The following is a 24676-nucleotide window of genomic DNA, read 5'->3' on the forward strand; positions in this document are numbered from 1 at the left end:
GGCCTGAGCCAGAAGATGCCCTGGGTGGACAGGCTCTGCTGGGCCTCCCTCACCTTCCTGCCCATCGTCCCCTTTGCCATGGTGGTCACCATCATCGTAATGCTTCTGATCAAGGGGCGAGGTACTTGTGGTGGGGCTGGGGCGCAACTTCTGCCAGGGTCCCTTCATCTGACCACTGGGCGGAGCTCCTGGGGTGGGGTCTCTTGCTTCACCTGAAGCCACCCCTGACTTTGTGGTGGGCGGCCTCAGCAGATGGAGGGTTGTGGGCACCAGCCATGTGCTGGCCCCAGGCTCCCATGGGGTGGGGCTCAATGGAGGCAGCTGGCCCTGACCTCAGTCCAGGGTCCAGTCAAAGGCAGGACGGTGGTGTAGGACAGTGGCAAGAGCTCAGCAAGTTCCAAGTTACAGCCCCAGTGCCTGGAGAGGGCCATGGACGAGTCCCTCTGTGCCTTGGTTTCCCATCTGTGAAATGGGAGCAGGGCCAGGCACACAACCCAAACCACTGGCCACTCCTAGAGGAGCCTCCCCCCCACCCCCCCACCCCCACAAATCTTAGAAGTTGTACAGGGAAGGGCACCCAAGACAAGGCTGTGGAGGATCCCGCTGGGAGCCTTCAGGGAGTGGAGGGGAAAGAGCACAAACACCACACGCTGCCTGCAGTTTATACGGCCCGGGCACTCCCCAGCAGAGAGGGCGCTGAGCAGAGGCATTGGTGAGAGGCTGGGGTGCCCTTGGCAGAGGCTGCGCAGACAGCACGCTGTTCCCCGTCTTCCCAGTCTCTTTCTAGCTCAGTGCCCAGGCCAAGAGGTGAGTAACCCTCAGTCTCTCTTGGCGTGTGTCTGAGGGAAGCATGGTCGCGCCCAGTGCCCCTGGGGGGACAGAGACCACCACCTCACTCACGGAACAAGAAGGAAAATCCCCCAAGGGTGGGGAGAGATGCTGCACGCATCTGCGCAGCTCGGAGGTGAGTTCTGTGTTCTGGGGGCCGGCGACGGGACAGACTCGGACACCAGAGATCCCCCCCCCACACACACAGGCCCCTGGTTGGGGGGTGTCCCAGGAGGCCGCTCAGCCGGCATCCAAGCCAGGCACCCTCCTGTCCCAGAAGAGGGGGCTGCTCCCGGAATCACTACGCGACCCAGGCTGGGCGGTCCCCTCCTGCCCCTAATCCCTCCTGAGAGGCCAAAGTCCAAGAACCAACGAGTAAAGGTTGGAGCCGCTGCCTTGTCCTGCCCTCCCCCAAACCTCAGGACCCTGAGACTCGCCACACCTTTGTCCCTAGAATATTCAGAATGGGAAAAGGGGAGGAGCTGAGCTGGGGGAGCCGGGCAAAGGTGTCCAGGACTGGGTGCGGGGTTGGAGGAAGCTCTGGGCGAGGCAGAGGCCGAGCGAGTGTGGATGGTCCTGCGGGGCGGCAGGTGGGCGGGGCAGGGGTGGGAGGAAAGGAGGGTCGTGGCCCAGACTTCGGGGCAGGCTCTGGTGGGCGGGGCCACAGGTTGACGGTCCCCGGGGTGAGCAGGGCCAGAGGTGGGAGGGGTGGGCCCGGGCGGGCGGAGGCCAGGGGTGGGCGGGGCCAGAGGTGGACTGCTGGGTGGGCCCCGGGGTGGGCGGGGCCAGAGGTGGACTGCTGGGTGGGCCCCGGGGTGGGCGGGGCCAGAGGTGGACTGCTGGGTGGGCCCTGGGGTGGGCGGGGCCAGAGGTGACGGCTGGGTGGGCCCCGGGGTGGGCGGGGCCAGAGGTGGGCGGGGGCGGGGTGAAGCCGAGGGGCGTGGATGCGCCCCGGGGGCTCCGGACGCGGCCTGTGCGGGGCCACCTGCGCGGCTCCCCTGACCGTTCCCTCGGGATTGCAGACGACTGGAGAAGCAGAAAGGCTCGAGAAAGCTGGAGAAAGAGAAGGAAATGCTTGCCAAAGCTCTCTGGGAGAGGCCTTCATGAGCCGTAAGGCGAAGAGAAACCACCGGGAAACACCGAGACCATTAGAAACCTCTGGCCGCCCGAGTCCCGCACCGCGCGACAGGAAGGGAAGGGCCTAGGGCGGCCCGGAAACTCCCGCCGCAGCTGTAGGCGGGGAGGGAGGGCAGGGGCGGCCCGGAGCCGAGGTGTTGGGGGGAACCGGGCCCGAGCGGCTGGCGGGACCGCCTGGCCCGTGGGCAGGCGCCCACCTCTCGTAGCCTCAGTGTCCCAGTCTGTAAAGTGGGGACAGTGACCCCAGGCGAGGCCTGAGGGCGGCGAGGTGGGGAGCGGAGGAGACCGCTGCCTCTGTGGGCTGTGGAGCCTGGCGAGGGTCCCCCGGGAAAACGGAGGCGGCGTGCACAGGGGGTCCAGGACGTGAACGCCAGCGCGAGGCCAGGGGAGGGGCTGGCAGAAAACACCCAAATGGGCTCCGAGGAGCCCCAACTGCGGGGCCCTCTTTTCCTATATTCTGAACGAAGTTAGGGGCCACCTTCTTTTTCAGTAGGGGACCACTTTCATATTAAAGATCGGTATTTTAAGGCTAACATTCATATGCTGTTTTAGGAGTTTATGAATCGGTGCTTCCTTTAAATTTTAATGTAAAAATAAACGGAGAGTCTGCACTGTTTTTGAAGTTTGACGTTTCATCTTTACTTACAAAGTACATTTTTGTACAGAGGAAATGCCCTTACTTGCGGTCCGGTCTTTGGGGCCCAGGTTGGGGCAGGTGGAGTTAATTAGAGAAAATCCCACGATGTGACTGAATCACCAGGGCAGTGACACTATCTGCTGTGACACTGTTTCCAACACCACCCTTCCGACAAACGCGGTTTCCTAAGTCAGGTCCCCTCCCAAAGCCAAAAGTCACCGATCCTTGAATTGCCCATATCCCGCAGACAAGCCTGGACAGAAACTCAGCTACCTGAGGACAAAACACACAGAGATGTGGATTTAGGTTGTTAAGTTCGGAGCTGCCTGGAAGCACCTCTGGACAGGCATCTAACGAGATGGGTGAGGTGTGCGCAGCTGGCCCCGGCCCGTGCATTCGGTTCCTAACTACGGCCCATGTGGTGCAGGTGACTTCTCTGTTCATATTTTCTAGCCAAAATCGAGAGGTTTATGACTTTGTTTCCACAATGTAAAGAGCAAAAATAAACCAAACCAAAAACCAAACCCAGTGCCGTCTAGTCGATTCCGACTCATAGCAACCCTATAGGACAGAGTAGAACTGCCCCATAGAGTTTCCAAGGAGCGCCTGGCGGATTCGAACTGCCGACCCTTTGGTTAGCAGCCGTAGCACTAACCACTGCGCCACCAGGGTTTCCAAAGAGCAAAAACAGCAACAGTCAAGTCCCAGAAGAACACCCCAAGCTGGGAGGAAAGCGGACGGGGGATGGGGGGGACACAGCTGTGAGGTGACTTCAGCAGATACCACCCGTTTGCCGCTCAGAGCACCCCAGAGAGGTATACAACGCGGACCACGGGTTAATCGTGTGAAATCTGAATGTTCTCAATATCCCCCAGTAACCCTAATTCGTACGGGTGTCTCAGAAGAAGGGCTCAAGGATTCAAGCGAGGCTTCAACGGAAAACAAGGGTCTCTTCGGAGATATAAAGCTCCATGCTGACAAACGGAGACTTCGTACTTGTAGATGCGGAAAGAAACTTGGCGAAGATGGGGGGCAACCAGGGTTAAGGCCCCGTTGACGGACAGAGCAGCGCACAGGCCTTGGCGCAGGGAGAGTGGGGGTGGTCCCGGCTGTGGGGAGTCTTGTCAGGACCGGAAGTGAGTCCAGCTTCCCCCTCCGGAAGCCGAAGTCCCAGTCTCAGTCCCGACCTCTGCGGCGCGGAAACAAACTGTTTTTCACCGACCGGGGGGCGGGTAGGGACTGAGGAGATGGAGTCTGGCTGTTGCCCAGGCAACAGGGAGCAGGAGGGAGACTAAGTTCTGTCTCCATAGCGACTGTGGCTGCTGGACATTAACATTACTGATGTTGGGCGCGCCTGGACGAAGGCCAAGGTCCACAGGCACCAACGCATAAAGGTTGGAGCCGCTGCGCTGACCCGACCTCCCCCAAACCTCATGACCCTGGGACTCGCCCCACCCCGGCTCTAGAATGTTCCGGATGGGGGAAGGGGAAGAGCTGAGCTAACAGCAGGGGGGAAGGGGCGGTGCCCTCACGCGTGCCTGTACCCCAGGCCCCAAGCCATGGCGCCAAGGAAGAAGCGCGGGCCGAGCGCCGGGCGCCGGCCGGGCACCGCCGGAGAGGGCGCAGAGCCGCTGTCGGAGCGTGCGCTGTACTTGCAGCGCGAGTACGCGCTGCTCACCGAGCAGCTGGACGCCTGCGAGGAACGTATGGACCACGTGCTGCAGGAGAACGCCTTCCTGGACCGCGAGGCCCTGCGCCTGCGGGAGGAGAACCGGCTCTACGCCAGTTACGTGAGCGCGCGCGCGCAGCGCTGCGCCAACGCTATCGTGCGGTTGGATGAGCAGAACCGTATGGATCTGGCGCAGATCCACTGGCAGCGGAGCGAGCTGGCCACGCTCTACCAGGGGCGCGAGGAGGGCGTGCGCTCTCAGCTGCTGGAGATGGAGGCGCGCGCGGCGCAGATGGCGCGCCGAGTGCAGGATCTGCAGCCCTACAAGGCCAGTGCGCGCGCCGGAGGGAGGGAGGGCGGGCGGGGGCAGGTCTTCTTCCCCAACCCTCCACTGACCCGCGCTGTCCGCCCCAGGAGCTGCAGCTGGAGCAGCTGGCGCGGATTCGAGCCCTGGAACGCGAGCTCCTGCACATGCGTGTGGAACACACGCAGCTGCTGCACCGCGTGAAGCGGCGCTTCCTGGAGGACAAGGCGGCCTTCGAGCGCGAGGCGCGCCAGCGCGTGCAGTCCCTCGCGCGGCGCGCAGAGAGGGAGGCGGCGCGCGCGCTCATCGTGCACACGCAGTCCATCAAGGCGGACAACGGGCGCTTGCGGCAGGAGTTGCTGCGGCTACTCCGCCGGGCCCAGCTCCTGCATAACACGCGACGCCAGCTGATCGAGCAGCGCGAGCAGCTGCTGCGCGAGCACGAGGACACGCGGGACCTGGCGCGCGTGCATGGCTGGCTGCGCCGGGGCCCCGGGGGTCCGCCGCTGTGGGAGCCACCACCCACCTCCGCCCGACCCAGCTCGCGGCCCGCGTCCCTTGCAGCCTCCATAGGCACGTCCCACGCGGGCTCTCGGGCCCAGTCGATGGTCCCTTCGCGGGTGGGCTCCCCGGTCCAGTCCTTGCCCCTGTCGCGCGCAGGCTCGCGGGCCCCGTCCCTGGTCCCCTTGCACGTGGGCTCGCGGACTCTGTCCCTGGAGCTGTCGCAGAAGAGCTCCCGGAGTTCTTCGCGGCCCTCGTTGGGCGCGGTCTCCCACGATGCCAGCTCCTCTGACGAGTCCCGCCTCAAGTTTTCCTCGAGTTTGTCCCGGGCTTTGACTCCGCGCTCCGCCCTGTCAAAGGAGACCATGAACACCGATGCCGCCTCAGAAGCCGCTTCAGGGAGAACCTAAGCCGGTGGGGAAGACCAACGAGGCGCTGGTCCAGTGGGCAATGGAGGACGCCCATCTGCTGAGGGCGGTTGTTAATAAAGGTCTGGCCCTCACTGCCTGGGCACCTGTCTGGTTCGCTGCTCTAGCAGTTCCTGCCGGTGGGGGCCACGCCCTCGGACTTCCAATTTCCAAGATGCGAGATGGCTTCGTACCCCATTTGTCGTATTCGTCCGCTGGGATTGAGCATCCCTCCATTCAGCAACTGACCACAGCTGACCTCTAGCCCTGTGCCACCCCGGCGGAGGAGCCAGCGCAGCCATGTACAGCCCTCGAGGAGCTTTCAGTCGGGTGGCATCCCGATAACCGTATTAAGTGCAGGGAAGGAAACCCGGGGGGGCGGGGAGGGGCTGGGCATGTCCTCGCTGTGACCTCGGAGGCCAGCCTGGTTCCAGGGCGTCAGAAGGGACGGCGGGGCCTTCGGGAGGGAGGATGAGCTGTGTGCCCCGCGCCATGAGAACCGGGAGGTTTCAACCTATTATTTTAATATTGGTATAATTTCCAATTGAGAAAAGTTACAGGAATAGTACAGGGTACTCCCAGGAACCATTTACCCAGAATCTCCAAAAGCCTTATTTGTGTGTGTGCGTATGAATTTTTTCTGAACCACATGGCATTAGCTTGGAGACTCCGTGCCCCTTTTCCCTAAATACTTGAGTATGTGTTTCCAAGAGAAAGGACTCCCCTACATTACCGCAATACAACCATCAAAATCGGAAATTTTAGCAGGGAGAAATAGTATTTAACCCAGAGCTCACGTTAAAATTGTGCCCTCAAGGGTGCCCCTCCCCAAGATCACGTGCTGCTTGTAGCTGTCATGACCACCAGTGTACAGGCCAGTTGTTAAAAATGTCTCTCAATTGAGGTTTCTTTTTATCAACTCTATATTGTTGAGGTCCAGCGGCTTGCATGTCTCGCACCATGACTGCTGGCCCCAGGGGAGTAGGGAGTAATGGGGAGGTTATTAAAAACGTCAGGTCACTTTGGCCCCTGGACTACAGTGTAGCGTGGGAGAGGTCCAACCAGTAACTGGAGCCGCTGGCAGCACTTCCATTAGGGCTGCGATTTCAGCTCCCAGGCTGGATCCTGGGCCTGGGCCTGAAGGGGCTGGGAAGCCTTGGTTGTTGAGTCAGAAAACACGAGATGCTGGTGGGGCTCAGGAGTTGGGTTTGGGCTCTGCGGGACACTAGGGGGAGCTGCCCAGGAGGCAGCAGGCATCTCTTTGAAAGGTGTAGGCATACAAAGCGTGGAGTTGAACTCTGAGTAGCCCGGAGCTGGGCAGGACATGGTCCTTAAAAAAAAAAAAAAAGTTTTTTATTTTTATTTTTTTTGGTCCTTAGAGACCTCCAAAACAGGCAGTAAATCACACCTGGAGTGGAGGTCAGGTGGGGTGACCCTCGCAGGTGTCCAAACAAAACGGCCACTGGGATTGGGGGGGGTCAGAGAACAGGGTAAAATCTGGGACCCCGTGGAGGGAGGAGCCCAAATCAGAAGTTTAAAATTAAACTTTTATATATTAAGGGCAGCAAGAGGGGTGAACTGGCCATGTCTGGGCCTTGAACACACCTTACATGTGTGCCTGGTTCCCACCTGCCCCCGAAGCAGGAAATTAAACCTGTAATGGGTTCTAGGTACGTGGCAGAAGCAAACATAGATCCTCTCGGGAAAACTTCACTTCAGACCCAGGTCTTCAACAATTCCTATAGCCATTTCCCATTAAAAGAAACTAGGATGGGAGGAGTGTTTGCTTAAGGCACATTGAGTTGATGTTAATGGTGGTGGGAGATTTGGAAAAGGATAGCAGGAATGCAATCGATGTCAGTGCACTGTACATGTGGGTATTATTGAGATGGTGTGTGCTTTGTTAAGTGTATTTTCACCAGAACAAAAATACACACAAACAAAAAATACTAGGGCTCCTTTGAGATCTAGGGAAGGAAATACACAAATGAGCCTTGGAGCCAGAAGGCAAGGATGCTCCCAGAGACATGTCAGGAAGCCCAGCCAGAAGCACGGGCTAGCAACGTTGAAAGGACTGGCCAAAAATCCAATAATCTGAATGGGATGCTAAAGGCTTTAGGTGGAAGACTGTGAGGAACTTTATATGAGATAGATCCAACTGACACTCAACCCACAAATGAGCCCTAACACTGCCAAAGAGCAAGACATTAAGTGTCCCCTGGGGCGACCCTAGAGAATTGGCCCAGTACACGCTATGAGGCAGTCTCAATTCAAAATGAAAAATGCTGATCTAATTGCCGGTACATATGAGGGATGGAGGAACACGTTAAAAGACACAGCAGGGATAGTCAATCAAGTCCTCTCTAGGGCAAAGGGTCCGGATTTTTCCAACAAATAACTGTCAAGGAAAAAAAATAGGGAGGGGGAATTCTTCCAATGAACAGAGTCTTAAGACACATTTCAACCAACATTTCCGTGTGGGTCTTGTCCAAACCCTCACTATGATTTGAGGTGTTAAATCAAGACAGAAAGCGTTCCTTGTTGAGCACGAAACTAATAAATGCCAGCATACCTCACGTTTTCTCCAGGGGACTCTTAAATGCATCAAAGGAGAAATGTTAACACGCACACTTAAGCTCACAAATTACAAAGATAGCATCTTTACTTTCCTCCTGATCCCTGGGTTTCCATCACACCCTTCCTGACCTAGAGCCTTAGTTCTGCTGTGACTTTTTTTTTTTAACAATTTTTATTGTGCTTTAAGTGAAAGTTTACAAGTCAGTCTGTCACATATAAGCTTATACCTTACTCCATACTGCCACTTGCTCTCCCCCTAATGAGTCAGCCCGCTCCCTCCTTCCGGTCTCTCCTTTCGTGACAATTTTGCCAGTTCCTAACCCTCTCTACCCTCCTATCTCCCCTCCAGACTGGAGATGCCAACACAGTCTCGAGTGTCCACCTGATACAAGTAGCTCACTCTTCATCAGCATCTCTCTCCAACCCACTGTCCAGTCCCTTCCATGTCTAATGAGTTGTGTGACTTCTTTTTTAAGACTTTGGTTTTTAGAGCAGTTTGAGGTTACAGAGGGTACAGAGAAATTATGCAGACAGGACAGAGCTCCCATGTGGCCCCCCAGCCAGTTTCCTATTACTGACGTCTTGCATCCCTGTGGAGCATTTGATACAACTGATCAGCCAATGTGGATGTGTGATTATTCATTAACTCCGCGCTTCATAGTCGGGTTCACTCTGTGCCTGCCTGGACTTTCTAAGCCACAAATTAGACGATGTTTTGGAGGGCAGTCATTCACCTGCACACTGACCACTGGGGACATGCCTGCATGTGTGTTCCACAGCTTGGATGGACAATAGTCCTCAATTCCTTCCACACACTCCCCGGCAACTCCTGCTACACAGGGTATTGTTTAATTAAATGACATATTTCTGAACTGTACAGTTTTCTTCCCATTATCGATTGTGGTCGGAACAGATACTTTGTATGATTTCAGTCTTTTCAAATGTATTAAGACTTGTTTTGTGCTGAGATACCTCATCTTTGGCTCCAGGGAGTAGCTGACTGAATGGCCTCTCAGCAGACATGTGCTCGTCTGCGTCTCGGCAACAGGAAACCAGCCAGACCAAGGCTTTCTCATCTACAGACATCATGTGTTCAGGTATCTGGTCGACCGTGACAATGTGGTACTGATTTATTCTCCTTGCCTTGCAGCCTTCCTTTTTAATTATCTCATTTAAATGATTTTTAAACGGTTATTGTTGTTGTCAGGTGCCATCAAATCAGTTCCAACTCATAGTGACCCAGTTGTTGCAGCCACTGTGTCAATCCTCCTCCTAACACCTACATTTCCGAGTGGCCCTCTACTTTACCAAGCACGATGTCCTCCAGGAGCTGGTCCCTCCTAATAACACGTCCAAAGTACATGAGACGAAGTCTCGCCATCTGCCCTTCTAAGGACCGTTCTGGCTGTACTTCTTCCAAGACAGATCTGTTTATTCTTCTGGCAGTCCATGACATTTTCGATATTCTTCACCAACACTGTAACTCACAGGCATCAATCAATCCTTCTTTGGTCTTCCCTATTCATCGTCCAGTTTCACATCCATATGAAGCAACTGAAAACACCACGGTTTGGGTCAAGTGCACCTTAGTCCTCAGAGTGACACCTTTGCTTTTTAACACTTTAAAGAGGTCTTTTGCGGGATATTTGCCCCGTGTGATACATCATTTGATTTCCTGACTGCTGCTTCCATGGGCGTTGATTGTGGAACCAAGTAAAACGAAATCCTTGACAACTTCAATCTTTCTCCATTTATCATGTTGCTTATTGGTTCAGTTGTGAGGACTTTCGTTTATGTCGAGGTGTATGTAATCCATACTGAAGGCAGTAGTCTTTGATCTTCATCAGTAAGTGCTTCAAGTCTTCCTCACTTTCAGCAAGGTTGTGTCATCTGCATAACGCAGGTTGTTAATCAATCTTCCTCCAATCCTGATGTCCCCTTCTTCTTCATATAGTCCAGCTTCTCAGATTATTTGCTCAGCATACAGATTGAGTATGGTGAAAGGATAGAATCCTGACACACACCTTTCCTGATTTTAAACCATGCAGTATCCCCTTGTTCTGTTTGAACGACTACCTATTTGTCTATATACAGATTCTCTATGAGCACAATTAAGTGTTCTGAAATTCCCATTCTTCGCAATGTCATCCATAATTTATTATCCACACAGCCGAATGGCTTTGCATAGTCAATAAAACACAGGTAAACATCTTCCTAGTATTTTCTGCTTTCAGCCAAGATCCACCTGACATCAGCAATGATATCCCTGGTTCTGTCCTCCTCTGAATCTAGCTTGTATTTCGGGCAGTTCCCTGTCAATGTATTGCTCCAACGGTTTTTGAATTATCTTGGCAAAATTTTACTTGTGTGTGGTATTGATATTGTTAGATGATTTCCGCATTCTATTGGATCACCTTTCTTTGGAATGAGCATGAATATGGATCTCTTCAGTTGGTTGGCCAGGCGGCTGTCTTCCAAATATCTTGGCATAGATGAGTGAGCACTTCCAGCATTGCATCCATTAGTTGAAGTATCTCAGTTGGTATTCCATCAATTCCCAGAGACTTGTTTTTTGCCAATGCCTTCAGTACAGTTTAGCCCTCTTCCTTCAATACCATCTGTCATGGATTGAATTAAGTCCCCCCAAAAATGTATCAACTTGGTTAGGCCATGATTCCCAGTATTTTGTGGTTGTTCTCCATTTTGTGATTGTAATTTTATGTTAAAATGATTAAGGTGGGATTGTAACACCACCCTTACCCAGGTCAGATCCCTGATCCCAGGTAAAGGGAGTTTCCCTGGGGTGTGGCCCGCACCACCTTTTATCTCAAGAGATAAAAGGACAGAGAAGCAGAGAGTTGAGGACCTCATACCACCAGGAAAGCAGCACCAGGAGCAGAGCGTGTCCTTTGGACCTGAGGTCCCTGAGCCTCAGAAGCTGCTCGACCAGGGCGAGATTGAGGACAAGGACCTTCTTCCAGAGCCGACAGAAAGAGAAAGGCTTCCCCTGGAGCTGACGCCCTGGATGTGGCTTCCAGCCTACTTCACTGTGAGGAAATAAACTTCTCTTTGTTAAAACCATCCACTTGTGGTACTTTTGTCATAGCAGCACTAGATGAAAAAGACACCATCGGTTCCTGATCATATGCTACCTCCTGAAATGGTTGGTGCGTAGCCATCACCTAGCCTCAACAATGACTCGTTGTTTTCTTTCTCCTTTTTATTAGAATTTTAACGCAAATCCCAAACATCATGTCGTTCTGCCCACAAAGATGTCAGTATTGTTCTTAATAAGGACTTTATAAAACCATAACCACATCGTTACCACAAAAATTAACAATAATTCCTTAATCCCATCTAATACTCAGTCCACATTCCAACTCCCATGATTGTCTCAGAAATGTCATTACAGCTGGTTTACAGACCAGGGTCACCCCCACACCGGGGCCTGGTGCCTGTCTCCTCTGCTCTACCACAACCCACCCCCACTTCCATGCCAACAATTCTGGGGAAAGGAGCCACTGGCCCAGTAACCCCACCTGGCTGGACTTGGCTCTTGGCATTTTTTTATCTTCCCCCATTCCCTGTAAATTCATTTCCAACTCTATCATTCCATCTCCATTTGTTCACTGGAATTCTTAAATTTTTTCTTCCTTCACCAAACACCTGGGTAACCCAAGACACAGCTCACAAAGGACAGGAAGGGCCTGCATTTAGCCTCTCCTTGGTTCTCAGAGTCCAGGCTCTGCCCTTGTGAGCACCACCTGGCTTTTACTTCTGGACAGTTCAGGACAAAGAGATTGCTTCTTCCTCATAAACCTCCCACAGCAAACGCAACCATCCCCCACTGCTCCAAACACCAAATGTTTTGGCTTGGTTACCCCACAACTTGAGTGACAGCCACTGTGTGTGTGTAGAAGGCTCGGCTCTCCCATTTCTGTCAGCGGCTGCCTTGCCCTACCTGACCAGGTCCTCAGCCCACAACCACCACAAACCCACAGCACTTTGTGGTTACGTGGGGCTCCTGTTTTCCAGAGGACAGGAGCCCCCCGCTCCCCCAGGGCAGTGTGGAAGAGAGCTGCCGCAGGCTGGGCACTGTCTCCATGCTGAAGGCTCAAGGTTGGTAGGAATCGCCCACTCCTATGGGCCCTACCAGGGCCTCTGGCCTCACTCCTTACCCAAACATCCCTGCTGCTGAGCCAGGGGTCAGACAGCAGTCACGATGGCAGACATCCGCAACATCACCTATTCTCCTGGCCAGGTGACCTGACACAGCAAGCTACAGGGCACCAAGAGTCTGAAGGATTCTCAAGGCTACCCCTAACAAACTCCTGTCTGTGGACTTGCCAGGGTCCGATCACAGGACCCTGGGAGAAGGCCTTCCCAATTTCCATGTATCAGTAAGACGAACCAGAACAAGTCCCAGTGCTGTCTCATCAAAGGTCTAGCACCCTAGAGTCGACTTAAGTTTCAGAAATCCAGCCAGACTTGCAGTGCTGCAAGAATGTGGGCCGACACATGGTCCTGTCAGCACTGAGGTTTGTGAGCTACTCCCACACCATCCCTGGCTGAGCAGAGCACCACCTCTGGCTGAGTATGGCTACAAGGATGCCTTCTGCGTGCCTTCACTCGTCTCCGCTCAGGTGGAGCTCATGATGGCAGAAGTGCTCGCTTCTAAGACCCAACAGGTGGAGGGCCTGTGAGGGACTTAACTTTCTGTGCAAAAATGAGCTACCTTGCCTAAGATGCCTAAATAAGGGGGAAGATGGGTGCCGTGGATTGAACTGTCTCCCAGAATGAACTTGGCTAGGCCATGATTCCCAGTGTTGTGACTGTCCACCATGTTGTCATCTGATGTGACTATCCTACGTTGTAAATCCTACCTCTGTGATGTTAATGAGGCGGGAGTAGGGGCAGTCGTGTTAATGAGGCAGCAGAATCTACAAATCAGATTGTGCCGTAAGCCAATCTCTTCTGAGATGTGAGAAAGAGGCAAGCAGAGAGACATGGGGGTCTCACACCACCAAGAAAGCAACACTGGGAGCAGAGTGTGTCCTTTGGACCCAGGGTCCCTGTGCCTGAGAATCTCCTAGTCCAGGGGAAGACTGAAGACAAGGACCTTCCTCCAGAGCTGACAGAGAGAAAAAGCTTTCTCCTGGAGCTGACGCCCTGAATTTGGACTTCCAGCCTCCTAGACGGTGAGAAAATAAAATTCTGTTTGTTGAAGCCATCCACTTGTGGTATTTCTATTATAGCAGCACTAGATGACAAATTCAGTAGAAGAGAAGAGAAAAATGGATAGAGAACGCATGGTGTGAGGGTCGGGGGTTCGGAGGATGGCGCTCAGACCCGGGGGGTCGTGGACAAGGCGGCCACGGGGAGGCCAGACTGCATCAGGACCGTGTGGAGGAGGCACAGACGCACAGCAGCTTCCTGGCACCTAACCACAATGGGCTTCTGTGGTTGCACACACCCTCAGCGCACCATGGTGGTGTCTTTCCGGGGCACCTGAGGACCAAGAGGCAGCAGCAGCCACCCCACTGGATGCTCACAACCCGTTCCTCCCGCATGACCATTTTCCTGTGCCACAAGGTCTGAAAAGGCAACTCTCTGGGCAGCATTAGCCAAAGGCATCCACAAACCACGCTGTCCCAAAGGCCTAAAGCCCGTCCGTGAGCCCCGAGCCCATGGGGCTGGCCCAGCAGGCGTCTACACGTCCCCCCGCCTGTGGGTCCTCTGGTGCCGCATGAAGAAGCCGAGGTGGCGGAAGCCCTTCCCGCAGAGGTCGCAGGTGTAGGAGCGCTGCGAGCGGTGCAGCCGCTGGTGGATGCTGAAGCCCTTGGGCCAGCGGTAGGCCTTGCCGCAGTCGGGGCAGGTGTAGGGCTTCTCGCCGCTGTGGACCCTGAGGTGGTGCCTGAGGTTCTCCTTGGTGCGGAAGGCCTTGCCGCAGTCACCGCAGCGGAAGGGCCGCTCCCCGGTGTGTGCCAGCTGGTGCCGCAGCAGGTTCGACCGCTGCTTGAAGGCCTTCCCGCAGACAGTGCAGCAGTGGGGCCTGTGCTCCGAGTGCACCTTGCGGTGCTGCGTAAGCCGGTCCTTCAGGCTGAAGGCCTGGCCACACTGCTCACAGCGGAAGGGCTTCTCGCGCGTGTGGTTGCGCTGGTGCCGCAGGAGGTTGGAGACCCAGCGGAAGGCCCGGCCGCACTGGAAGCACTCAAGGGACTTGGCACCTGTGTGCACGGTCTCGTGGGTGATGAGCCGGCTGTGGCTGCTCAGGGCCTTCCCGCATGTGCCGCAGATAAACGCGTGCTCGCCCGCACGGCAGCCACGCCGCCGCCCGCACGCCGGACGCTGCAGGCCTGGGCACCTGCCGGCCCCTCGCGCTGAGGCGGCTCCAGGAAGCTGCCCACGACCTGAATTCAGAACAAAGTCTGTCCGGAACCCAACTGCCTCCCTGGCTCCTTCCCATAAGGGGACGCTCCTGTGTGTGGACGATGCCCGGCCGCAGCGTCTTTCCTGCTGAGAGAGTCGCCCAGTCCCTGCAGAGAACAGACAATAGACGTGCAGGGCTGTGAACAGACTGCACCACCAGGGGCAACCTCATACAGCATGGAGTAAGGATACCCAATCTGTGGTGTCACCTTGCTCTGGTCCACTCAGGGCGTCAGTGCCAGGAACACACACAGAAACACTTAGACGAGCTAAAGCTACAGACGACGAGAAACAGAGGATGAACTCGTGCTCATAGAAAAGGGCAATTAAGGGCACTGGTGTGAGTGGCAGGGGGCAGTACCATCAGTCGGTTTAAATGGCCAACAGTACAGTAAATATGCGCCTACATATAGACAGAAAAATCCTACTTGGAACAAGTAGACACTCTAAACTTCCTGGATTGCTAACAAGGCCCTGCTCCAATGCCTGGGGGTGATGCTTGGGACAGGCGTGTGGGAGCCGAGGGCACTACCTGAATCCAGACCACTTACCTTCTAGGCCACAAGCTTCCCTCAAACCTGGGACCCGCAGTCCTCCCCATCCTGGGGTTCCACAGGACTCAGGGTCTTCCCAATTTGTTTTGTTTTCACACAGCTGCTCGATCTCACTTCTTAGAGACTCTGAAACAGAAGATAAAACAAAACATGTCACTTGTTTTTTCTGAAGAAGAGGGCAGCTGGAAGAACAAGTCTAGCTGCTGGTGATTCTGGTCACACCTGAGCAGGCCGAGGAGTTGAGGGCCAGCAGAGGCAGAAAGACAGTCACTGCCACGGTCACCTATGCTTGCGGGGAGACAAGCCACATTCTCTGGAGCCCGCACCCTCTCTGTCTACATGGTGCTGTGGAAATCCTTCTGCTCCTCCCTCCTGAGACTCAGCAACTTACTGCCAATGCCCACACCACATGGTGCTCTGGGGCTGCACCCACGCCAGCATGGACAGCAGCGGGGGCAGCACTTACCACCAGCTGGCCCCACCACCCCTGGGCCTCAGGCTCCTCATCTGCACATTGGGATACGCCAGTGCCTCCCTTTCAAGTAAAAGAACTGAACAGAGAATTTCAAAGGGCGTCTTGAGAAGACAAAGTAAAGTATTACACATGCAAAGAGCTGGAGATGGAATACCAAAAGGGCAGAACATGCTCAGTGTTTCTCAAGCTGAAAGCACTGAAAAAAAATGCAAGCCTCGAATTGCAATAGTGAAGGATTCCATGCGGAAATATTAAACTATGCAGGAAGCATCAAAAGAAGTTGAAAAAATACACAGAGTCATTATACCAAAAAGAATTAGTCAATGCTCAACCATTTCAAGAGGTGACACATGATGAGGAACCGCTGGTACTGATGGAAGAAGTCCAAGCTACTCTGAAGGCATTGGCGAAAAACAAGGCTCCAGGAATTGATGGAATATCAATTGAGATGTTTCAACAAACAGATGCAGCGCTGGAGGTGCTCACTCGTCTATGCCAAGAAATGTGGAAGACAGCTTCCTGGCCAACTGACTAGAATAGATCTGTATTTATGCCTATTCCCAAGAAAGGTGATCCAACTGAATGTGGAAATTATAGAACAATACCATTAATATCACACGCAGGCAAAATTTTGCTGAAGATCATTCAAAAACGGCTACAGCAGTATATTGACAGAGAATTGCCCGAAATCCAGGCCAGTTTCAGAAGAGGACACGGAACCAGGGATATCATTGCTGATGTCAGATGGATCCTGGCTGAAAGCAGAGAATACCAGAAGGATGTTTACCTGTGTTTTACTGACTACGCAAAGGCATCCTATTGTGTGGATCATAACAAATTATGGATAACACTGCAAAAAATGGGAATTCCAGAACACTTAATTGTGCTCGTGAGGAAACTTTACATAGATCAAGAGGCAGTTGTTCGGACAGAACAAGGGGATACTGATTGGCTTAAAGTCAGGAGAGGTGTGCGTCAGGGTTGTAGTCTTTCACCATACCTATTCAGTCTGTATGCTGAGCAAATAATCAGAGAAGCTGCGCTATATGAAGAAGAACGGGGCACCAGGATTGGAGAAAGACTCATTAGCAACCTGCGTTATGCAGATGACACAACCGTGCTTGCTGAAAGTGAAGAGGACTTGAAGCACTTACTAGTGAAGATCAAAGACCACAGCCTTCAATATGGATTACGCCTCAACATAAAGAAAAAAAAACTCCTCACAACTGGACCAATGAACAACATCATGACAAATGGAAAAAAGATTGAAGTTGTCAAGGATTTCATTTTACTTGGATACATAGTCAACAGCCATAGAAGCAGCAGTCAAGAAATCAAAAGACGCGTTGCATTGGGTAAATCTGCTGCAGAGGACCTCTTTAAAGTGTTCAAGAGCAAAGATGTCACCTTGAAGACTAAGGTGTGCCTGACCCAAGCCATGGTATCTTCAACCACATCATATGCATGTGAAAGCTGGACGATGAAGAAGAATTGACGCCTTTGAATTGTGGTGTTGGCGAAGAATGTTGAATATACCACGGACTGCCAAAAGAACAAACAAATCTGTCTCAGGATAAGTACAGCCAGAATACTCCTCAGAGGCAAGGATGGCGAGACTACATCTTATATAATTCGGACTTGTTCTCGGAAGGGATCAGTCCCTGGAGGAGGACATCATGCTTGGCAGAGTACAGATCAGCAGAAAAGAGGAAGACCCTCAACAAGGGGGATTAACACAGTGGCCGCAATGATGAGCTCAAGCTTAACGACAACTGTAAAGATGGTGCAGGGCCGGGCAGCGTTTCGGTCTGTTGTGCACGGGGTCGCTATGAGTCGGAGCTGACTCCACGGCACCTAACGACAACACCGCCACCCTTTCGAGGGCAGCTGTGAGAATCAGGTGATGTAAAACGCTGAAACTATGAGCCAATGCCTGGGACCCCCACCACCGCCATGCCCACCACCACCAACAGTGACAGCCAGCACCACCGTGACAGCTGCCTCAATGAACTCTGGCAGCACCTCAGAGGGAGACACTGTATCACTCCCATTTTACAGACAAGCAGAGAGGCAGCAGAATCAAGGAGCCTGCCCCAGACAATACACCCAGAGACACTCAGCAGGTTCCAACTCAGGTGTGTCACGCATCAAATACACCCACTCAGATGTCCACAGGACGAGGCCCTCCCCCCCCTCCCTCCCCCCCCCCCCACTCGAGCAGCTGTTGTCAGGCCTCGCTCAGGGCAGGCCCAGGGCCCCCACCCTGTGCGTCTTTCAGGGTTCCCTGTTAGGAGCTGACCACCCCATTGCCGCCACTGCGAATGCTGCAGTCGCTGCGCTCCACTGCTCTTCTCCAGAGCTGAGAGGCGGAGACAAGACACAGGACGGACTGGCTGGCCCGGCCCGGCCCGGCCCAGCCCCCGACAGTTGCTCACCTGGGCTGGGACCCCTCTGCCAGGCTGGATGCTCAGGTCTCTCCCACTTGTTGGTCCACGGCCCCACCCACTGCTCCAGGTACAGGATGAGCCGTGGCCGCGGCCCACGGAGCCCTTGTCGAGGGAAGAATGGGCTGTCACTTCCACAGGCACAGCAGGGTCAAGAGGCTCAGACCACCCTCAGGTCCCAGAGCACAAACGTCCAGAAGCCTGGCCCGCTCAGGGTCCCCTGGAGAAGACCCCCGAAGCAGAGACGACAGGAAGGGAGAACATGATCGGTGTCAGAAGCCCTTACCACGGGCAAGCTGGTGGGTGGTGGAAAGGCTCCAGAAGGCCTTGGCAGCAGAGACTCTACCTGCGCAAGCCTGACGCAGGAGGTGGGCAACCCCAGAACAGCACAAGAAGAATGGGAAGACCACCCTGACAGGCTGGCATGGTCCCCGAAAGGACAAGACCCTGGCCCCAAGCCCCAGATGACCCACAGCCCTCACCCAGCGCCACCAGGGTCCGGAAGTTCTCCAGCATCACGTCCCGATAGAGCGCCCTCTGGGTGGGGTCCAGACATGCCCACTCTTCCCTGGAGAAGTACACAGCGACGTCCTTGAAGGTCACCAGCTCCTGCAACACCTGCAACAGCGACAGTGCCAGCTGGGTCTGGGAGTCAGAAGGGCGCATGAGACAGGGCAGCCAGGAAGCAAATGGAATGCTGACCATGCAGGAGTCTGCACAGGACTGGACACAGGAGCCAAGGGTCTCACAGAGCAGGACGTCAAGACGCCCAAGGACAGAGAATGTATTTCCACACTGGTTCTCTCATGCAAACTCTTCTCTCCCCTCCCCCCATCCCCCCAGGCAGGGCCCAGTCATGGAGCCTCAGAAGCCACTAATAGACCAGCCCTCTCCCCACCCCCACGACAGGTCTGCGGGGCGGACAGGCCACATGCAGCAGCCACGTGCTTACCTGGGGCACATCCATGGGAAGTGGTACCAGGACGGCTAGACCTGCAGGCTGCCTTGCAAGAGGCAGGTGCTGGGGAGCACCGACCTGGGGAGACAAACGAGGTGGCTGAGAGCAGCCCCAGGCACCCCCTGCCCAATGCTGAAGCCCACTCCACACAGTGACTCAGTCAATTCCGGGAAAACCACCCACCAACTCCCACCGATGGAAGAGAACTTTGGGGGTGGAGAGGGGCCAGGACCCCTGTGGGTAAACGTGGACGGTGGGCTCCACTCCCTCCACACAGGAGCACACTGATGTTCCAGTCAGCAGCCACAGTTAGCACCAATTGATGGCTGAGACCAGCCATTTCTAACTGAGAGCCACAAGCCTAGTGGCAAGCAAGAGAGGGAGCTGGCGGGCCAGAGCCCCAGCCAAGGCGGCTTCTCCTAGCACTGCCCCTGCTTCAGGCTGGTTCCTACAAACAAGGCAACATCACAGCCTTCCCCCAAATCAAAATACGGTGCAGCCCCCTGTTCCAGGAAACCCCGATCTGCTTCTCAAAGACCACGCACGGCCTTCAAAACCCTGTGGAGCACAGCTCTACTGCGACACAGAGTCACCGTGAGTCAGAATGGACCCAACAGCTGCTTTGCGTTTTCGGTATGAGATTAAAACGACAAGACATCAGGAGTGAAGAAGAACAAAGGGGAATCCTGGAAGTGCTCACTTATCCAATCGCCTTCCTGAGAGAATCACTGGAGAACCATCTGATGGGGGACAGTGAAAGCGGATTTTAGGTGTCTTTGGTACTAACTGGTGCCCTGGTGGCCCAGTGATTAAAGAGCTCAGCTGCTAACTAAAAGGTCAGCGGTTGGAATCCACCCGCCACTCCCTGGACGCCATACAGGGCAGTTCCAGTCTGTCTATCGCGTCGCTATGAGTCGGCATCGACTGGACAGCAACGGGTTTGGTTTTCGGTTTGGTGCTGATTAGGCAGCGGGGTAGATGTGTCTGGGCCCCGCTGGAGTCGTCCAGCCCGGAGACAGAAGGTCTGTGGATGGCAGCTGAAGCCACGCACGATCGAGAGTCCAGCCGGAGGAGAAAACGTACAGGCAGGGAGAGAGGCTGCGCTGGAGGGACTAACGAGCAGCCCCGAGTCAGGGCGGAAGCGGGCTCCGGGCCGAACGCCCACCCCGCCACTACCGTCCGGGGCCCCCAAGGCCTGCGGGCTCGGCGCTCGGGCAGCTGGGAGCGCCCACAGCCGGCGAACAGGTCGTCCGAGCTCAGCGGGCGCGGGAGGCGGGCGAGGCGCAGACGGGGTCGCGGCCGGGACGGCGGCGCGGGACGGGGGCGCGGGGCGGACGGAGGGGCGTCGTGGGCCCGGGTGCACTCACCAGCGACGCTCGCCAGCGCGCGCCTCCCGCTGAGGCTCCCGGTGCGAGTGCCGCCGCCCCGGCGCCTGGGACTTTACAAACTTCGCGAGCGGAAGTTGTTCTGCCGCCGGAAGCAGCGCTCCGGACGCTCTAGGAGTCTGCGTCTCGGTGGTGCGCGCGGGCCGCCCGGGGCGGGGCGGGGCGGGGGCGGGGCGGGGCGGGGCGGTGGGCGGGGCGCGTCGGGCTCCCCGGGCGGGCGGGGCGCGTCGGGCTCCCCGGGCGGGCGGGGCGCGTCGGGCTCCCCGGGCGGGCGGGGCGCGTCGGGCTCCCCGGGCGGGCGGGGCGCGTCGGGCTCCCCGGGCGCGGCTCCGGCCCCCTCCCCCGGCGGTCGGCTGCCCCCTCGGGCCGACCCTCCGGCCCACCCTGCCAGGCCGGGCCCCACCGCCCAGCCCAGCGTCGGGCCTATCGCAGCCGCCCCCGCGCCCCCCAGGCCCCGGTGTAACCCGAGTCCCGACCCTGCGCCTTCGGCCCCGCTTCTAGGAGGCCGGCTGCTCTTGCTGTCTCCACCCTGGGCACCTGGTGTCGCGGGCACTGGGCCTGCGGGCCACCCCACGGCCGGGGCTGCTCCGGAAGCGTTCAGCGCCTCGTGTCCGCCCCATCGCCATCCACTCGGGCCCTCACCTCCCCGTCGCCCGTCGTCCACGTCTTCAGACCATGTCTCTTTAGAACAACTTGCCCTCTCGGCGGATAAAATTCCCCAGGTCCAGGCGTCAGGCTGCCACTTCCACGTTTGGGCCGGCGGCCATCCCCTTAGAGTCCAAGAGACAAACCCCTGGGCCCCCCCGGACGTCTCACCATAAACACTTCTCCTGGGCTCAGGGGACAGAATTTATTCCCTTGGAAGCTGGAGAAGGGGCCCCAACTGACCAACCCCGTACTACTGCAGATGCCGTTTATAAAACATTTATTTGCGGGGAGTGGGGTGGGGAGTAGGAGATGTTCAACTTTAATCATTAAATCAATTTAGAATAAAAATAATTTGGGACTACCAAATTGGCAAAGCTTTTTTTGTTGTTGTTTAAGTAACAATATGGTAGAAATGTTGGAAGCAGGTTCTATTTTTTTGTTTTTATTTGCTTAGATGTTTTTAAACTTAATTATAGTACTTTAAATGAAGGTTTACAGAACAAACAGGGAAGAGAGCGGGCTGGCTGAATTAAATAAGGGCTACATTTCAAGGCCCTGTGTGCTCCGCAGGTATAATAACCTCTGACTCAGCATTTTTGGAATCTAAACCTAAGGGCAGACAGCCGTACAACTTTGACTCCTGGCACCCAAAAACTACTTGTGATTAACAGACTAGGTGCTTAGACAAGGTATGGGGCTACATTCCAAGGCCCTGCGTGCTTGACCAGCTATAAGTTACTGATAATCCTCCCGAGTTGTTTTTCAAGGCCTCACCAGGTGTAGAGCGCATACAGTAAAGATCACGCGGACTATGAATGACCGTCCACATGAGACAAACAGGAGCAGGGACCTCTCGCCAGGGCTCGAACCAAGATCCAGCGGCATCAGAATAAGTCCTGTTCAACATCCCTGCAGCCTCTGTGACAGACTTCATCTTAGTTCCAGCAACCTCTGTGAGGAAATCCATCTTGAATTCTGTGTGTGCATTTGATTTTCATAATCCCTCCCCTTCTCCTGGAAATCTCCACCCATCTGATGAATAAAGATAATGCCTCCCCCCTTCCCCCACAAAAAACTTTTATAAGCCCTAGGAAATCCTTTGTTCAGTGAGAGACTGGAGGCTAGTGTAGGTGGAAACCCCTCTCCCTTGCAAGCCTTTTACTTTCTGTCCCTAATAAATCTTTGTGTGGAACCTCTGAGCCTCTCTTGCTCACTCTTGGTCAGAAGGTAAGAACCTAGGCAGAGCTTAGTCCCAAGTGGGAAGCCTTGCCCTGCAACAAAACTAGATTCTCATTAAGTAGTATAAAAATACATATTGTTTTATGACTGGTTACCAACCCACTTGTCAACACTCATTTTGCAGAAGACATGTGCAAAAACATTCTTGAACAGTTACAGAAATGGAGAGATTAATGTGCCAGCGGCCAGGGAGGGGATGAGGGCATAGTGGGAGAGAAGTGGGTGTGGGCAATAAGTGGGGTCCTCAGGATGTTGGAAATACTCTGTATCTTGACCACATGGATGTCAGTATCCTGGTTGGAACTTTATACAGTTTTCAGGATGTTACCAACTGGAGGCAAAGTGGATAAAGGGTACACAGGCTCTCGCTATTATCTCTTACAATTGCATGTAAATCCGAGATAGGGAAGAAACAGGAACTAAGCCCCTAGGCAAGGAGTCCTGCAACACCTGCAACTTGCAACTTCAAAACTGTGTGCTTGCCTAAGGCTACAAAACCCCCATCCTGGAATGTGTGATAGGGAAAGAACAATGTACTCCCTGTAAGATGTTTTTCAGAAGGACCGGCCGATCTGGTCCCTGGAGCATGCAAACATCGGCAAGGTGACCAAGAGATGGCTTCCACCCGATGCAAGTACCTGCTACAGGAATTGAACTGGCACCGCAGGGGGACTGTGCAGGTGCAACACACCGTAATAAATCCTGCCACCCAGTCGCAGGAGCCTTTGCTACAGGTTCCATCTTGGAGTCCAGATGCTTCAGCAGCCTAATTTAGTGTGGACCGCCATTCTGAGAAGTACCTACTCCTTGAAAGAAACTTACTAAATATTCATTACCTTATTACCTTCGCCAAACCCATATAAGCCCCAGAAAAACCTTTGTTCAGGGGAACAGATGCTAGCGTTTCACGGTCCCTCTCTGTTCCCCGCTCACGAGCCTTTACTCTCTTTCTGTCATTAATAATCGACTCAACGGCACTGGTCATTAATAAACCTTTGTTCGTGTGGAACACCTAAACCTTTCCTGGTCATTCTTGGTCAGCAGAAGGCAAGAACCTAGGCAGGGCTTAGTCCCAAGCTGGGAATCCTTGCCCTGCAACAAATCCACAGTTATTTCCAAATAAAAAGGCTAAGAAGAAGAAGTGAGCATGCTTGCTCCGGGCTGATGAAGCCGAACTCTCTGGCATTTGACTGTGTGAATCATAACAAATTATGGATAACACTGAGAAGAATGAGAATTTCAGAACATGTAACTGTGTTCACGCAGAACCTCTACATGGATCAAGAGTCAGTTATTGGAACAGAACAAAAAAATAATGAGTTGTTCAAAACTGGATGTGGTTCAGAATTGGAAAACGTGTGGGGCAGGGTTTTATGCTTTCACATTACTACTTCAATCTGTATGCTGAAAAAATAATCTGAAAAACCATCCAGTGCTGCTAACGGAAATACCACAGGCGGATGGCTTTTACAAACGGAAGTTTATTATCTCACAGTCTAGGAGGCAACAAGTCCAAATTCAGGGTGTCAACTCCAGGGAAGGCTTTCTCTCTCTGTTGGCTCTGGAGGAAGGTTCTTGTTATCAGTCTTACCTTAGCCTAGGAGCTTTTCTGCACATGAACCTCAGGTCCAAAGGACAAACACTGCTCCTAGCAGTTGCTTTCTTGGTGGTATGAGTTCCTCCCTCTCTGCTTGCTTCCCTTTCCTTTTATCTCTTGCAAGATAAAAGGTGGTGCAGGCCACACTCCCTTCCTTTGCATTGGATCAGGGCTGTGACCTTACAAAGGGTGTTACAATCCCACCCTAATCTCTTCAACATAAAATTACAATCACAAAATGGAGGACAACCACACAATACTGGAAATCATGGCCTAACCAAGTTGACACATATTTTGGGGGGACACAATTCTATCCATGACACCAGACTACATGAATAACATTTCACCAGGATTGGAGGAGCACTAGTTAACATCAAAAAGCAGATGACACAGTCTTGCTTGCTGAAAATGAAAAGGACTTGAAGCACTTACTGATGAAGGTTAAAAAAAAAAAAAAAACTATAGTTTTCAGTATGGATTATGTCTGAACATGAAGAAAAAAAAAATCTTCACAACTTCACCGATAAACAGCGTCATGAAAAATGGATAAAAAAATTGAAGTTGTCAGTGATTTTATTCCACTTGGATCAACAACCAATGTCCATGGAAGCAGCAGTCAAGAAATCAATCTCCAGGTGACAGGTGGTTCGGTCTCCCAAAACGACATTGACCCTGTCCCAGACATGCCCAGCCCTCTGATCCTGGCTTGGCTGTGGGGGCAGAATGGGCTGCCTGCCCTGCTCCGTGCCTGGTGGGTCTGAGTGGGCTGAGAGCAGGTCTGTCAGTCCCAGTTCCTCACACACAGTCCAGGCCCAGTACACACCCATGGCCATTTTCCCACACCCTACCCCCTAACTCTTTGAGGTCTCGGCTACCAGAGGCTGGTC

At 54.1% G+C, this 24676-nt stretch overlaps 2 protein-coding genes across 2 annotated transcripts; one reads left to right on the plus strand and one right to left on the minus strand.

Moving 5' to 3' along the window:
* Positions 1-4161: 4161 nt before the first annotated feature.
* Positions 4162-5486, plus strand: CCDC166 (coiled-coil domain containing 166). Its single transcript, XM_049854607.1, has 2 exons — positions 4162-4599; positions 4686-5486. Exons 1-2 carry the CDS (start codon positions 4162-4164, stop codon positions 5484-5486), a joined length of 1239 nt encoding a protein of 412 aa, XP_049710564.1.
* A 1949-nt stretch (positions 5487-7435) lies between these two features.
* ZNF707 (zinc finger protein 707) lies at positions 7436-20398 on the minus strand. The gene is made up of 6 exons (XM_049854159.1): positions 20288-20398; positions 18915-18998; positions 18445-18580; positions 17954-18067; positions 15041-15169; positions 7436-14596 (listed from the first exon to the last, which is right to left on the minus strand). Exons 2-6 carry the CDS (start codon positions 18927-18929, stop codon positions 13770-13772), a joined length of 1221 nt encoding a protein of 406 aa, XP_049710116.1. The 5' UTR covers positions 18930-18998; positions 20288-20398; the 3' UTR covers positions 7436-13769.
* Between the last annotated feature and the right edge of the window lie 4278 nt (positions 20399-24676).

Source organism: Elephas maximus, chromosome 15 (assembly GCF_024166365.1).
Source record: "Elephas maximus indicus isolate mEleMax1 chromosome 15, mEleMax1 primary haplotype, whole genome shotgun sequence".
In the NCBI taxonomy this organism is placed as follows: domain Eukaryota; kingdom Metazoa; phylum Chordata; class Mammalia; order Proboscidea; family Elephantidae; genus Elephas; species Elephas maximus.

Bases quoted from the DNA above. Each gene is read 5' to 3' on its own strand.
- CCDC166 (XM_049854607.1), top strand. From the start codon at position 4,162: ATGGCGCCAAGGAAGAAGCGCGGGCCGAGCGCCGGGCGCCGGCCGGGC. The intron at 4,600-4,685 runs GCCAGTGCGCGC...TGTCCGCCCCAG, and splicing joins AGGATCTGCAGCCCTACAAG to GAGCTGCAGCTGGAGCAGCT.
- ZNF707 (XM_049854159.1), bottom strand. The intron at 18,068-18,444 runs GTGAGGGCTGTG...TCCCTCGACAAG, and splicing joins CCGGACCCTGGTGGCGCTGG to GGCTCCGTGGGCCGCGGCCA. The intron at 14,597-15,040 runs GTAAGTGGTCTG...TGTTCTCTGCAG, and splicing joins GGAAGCTTGTGGCCTAGAAG to GGACTGGGCGACTCTCTCAG.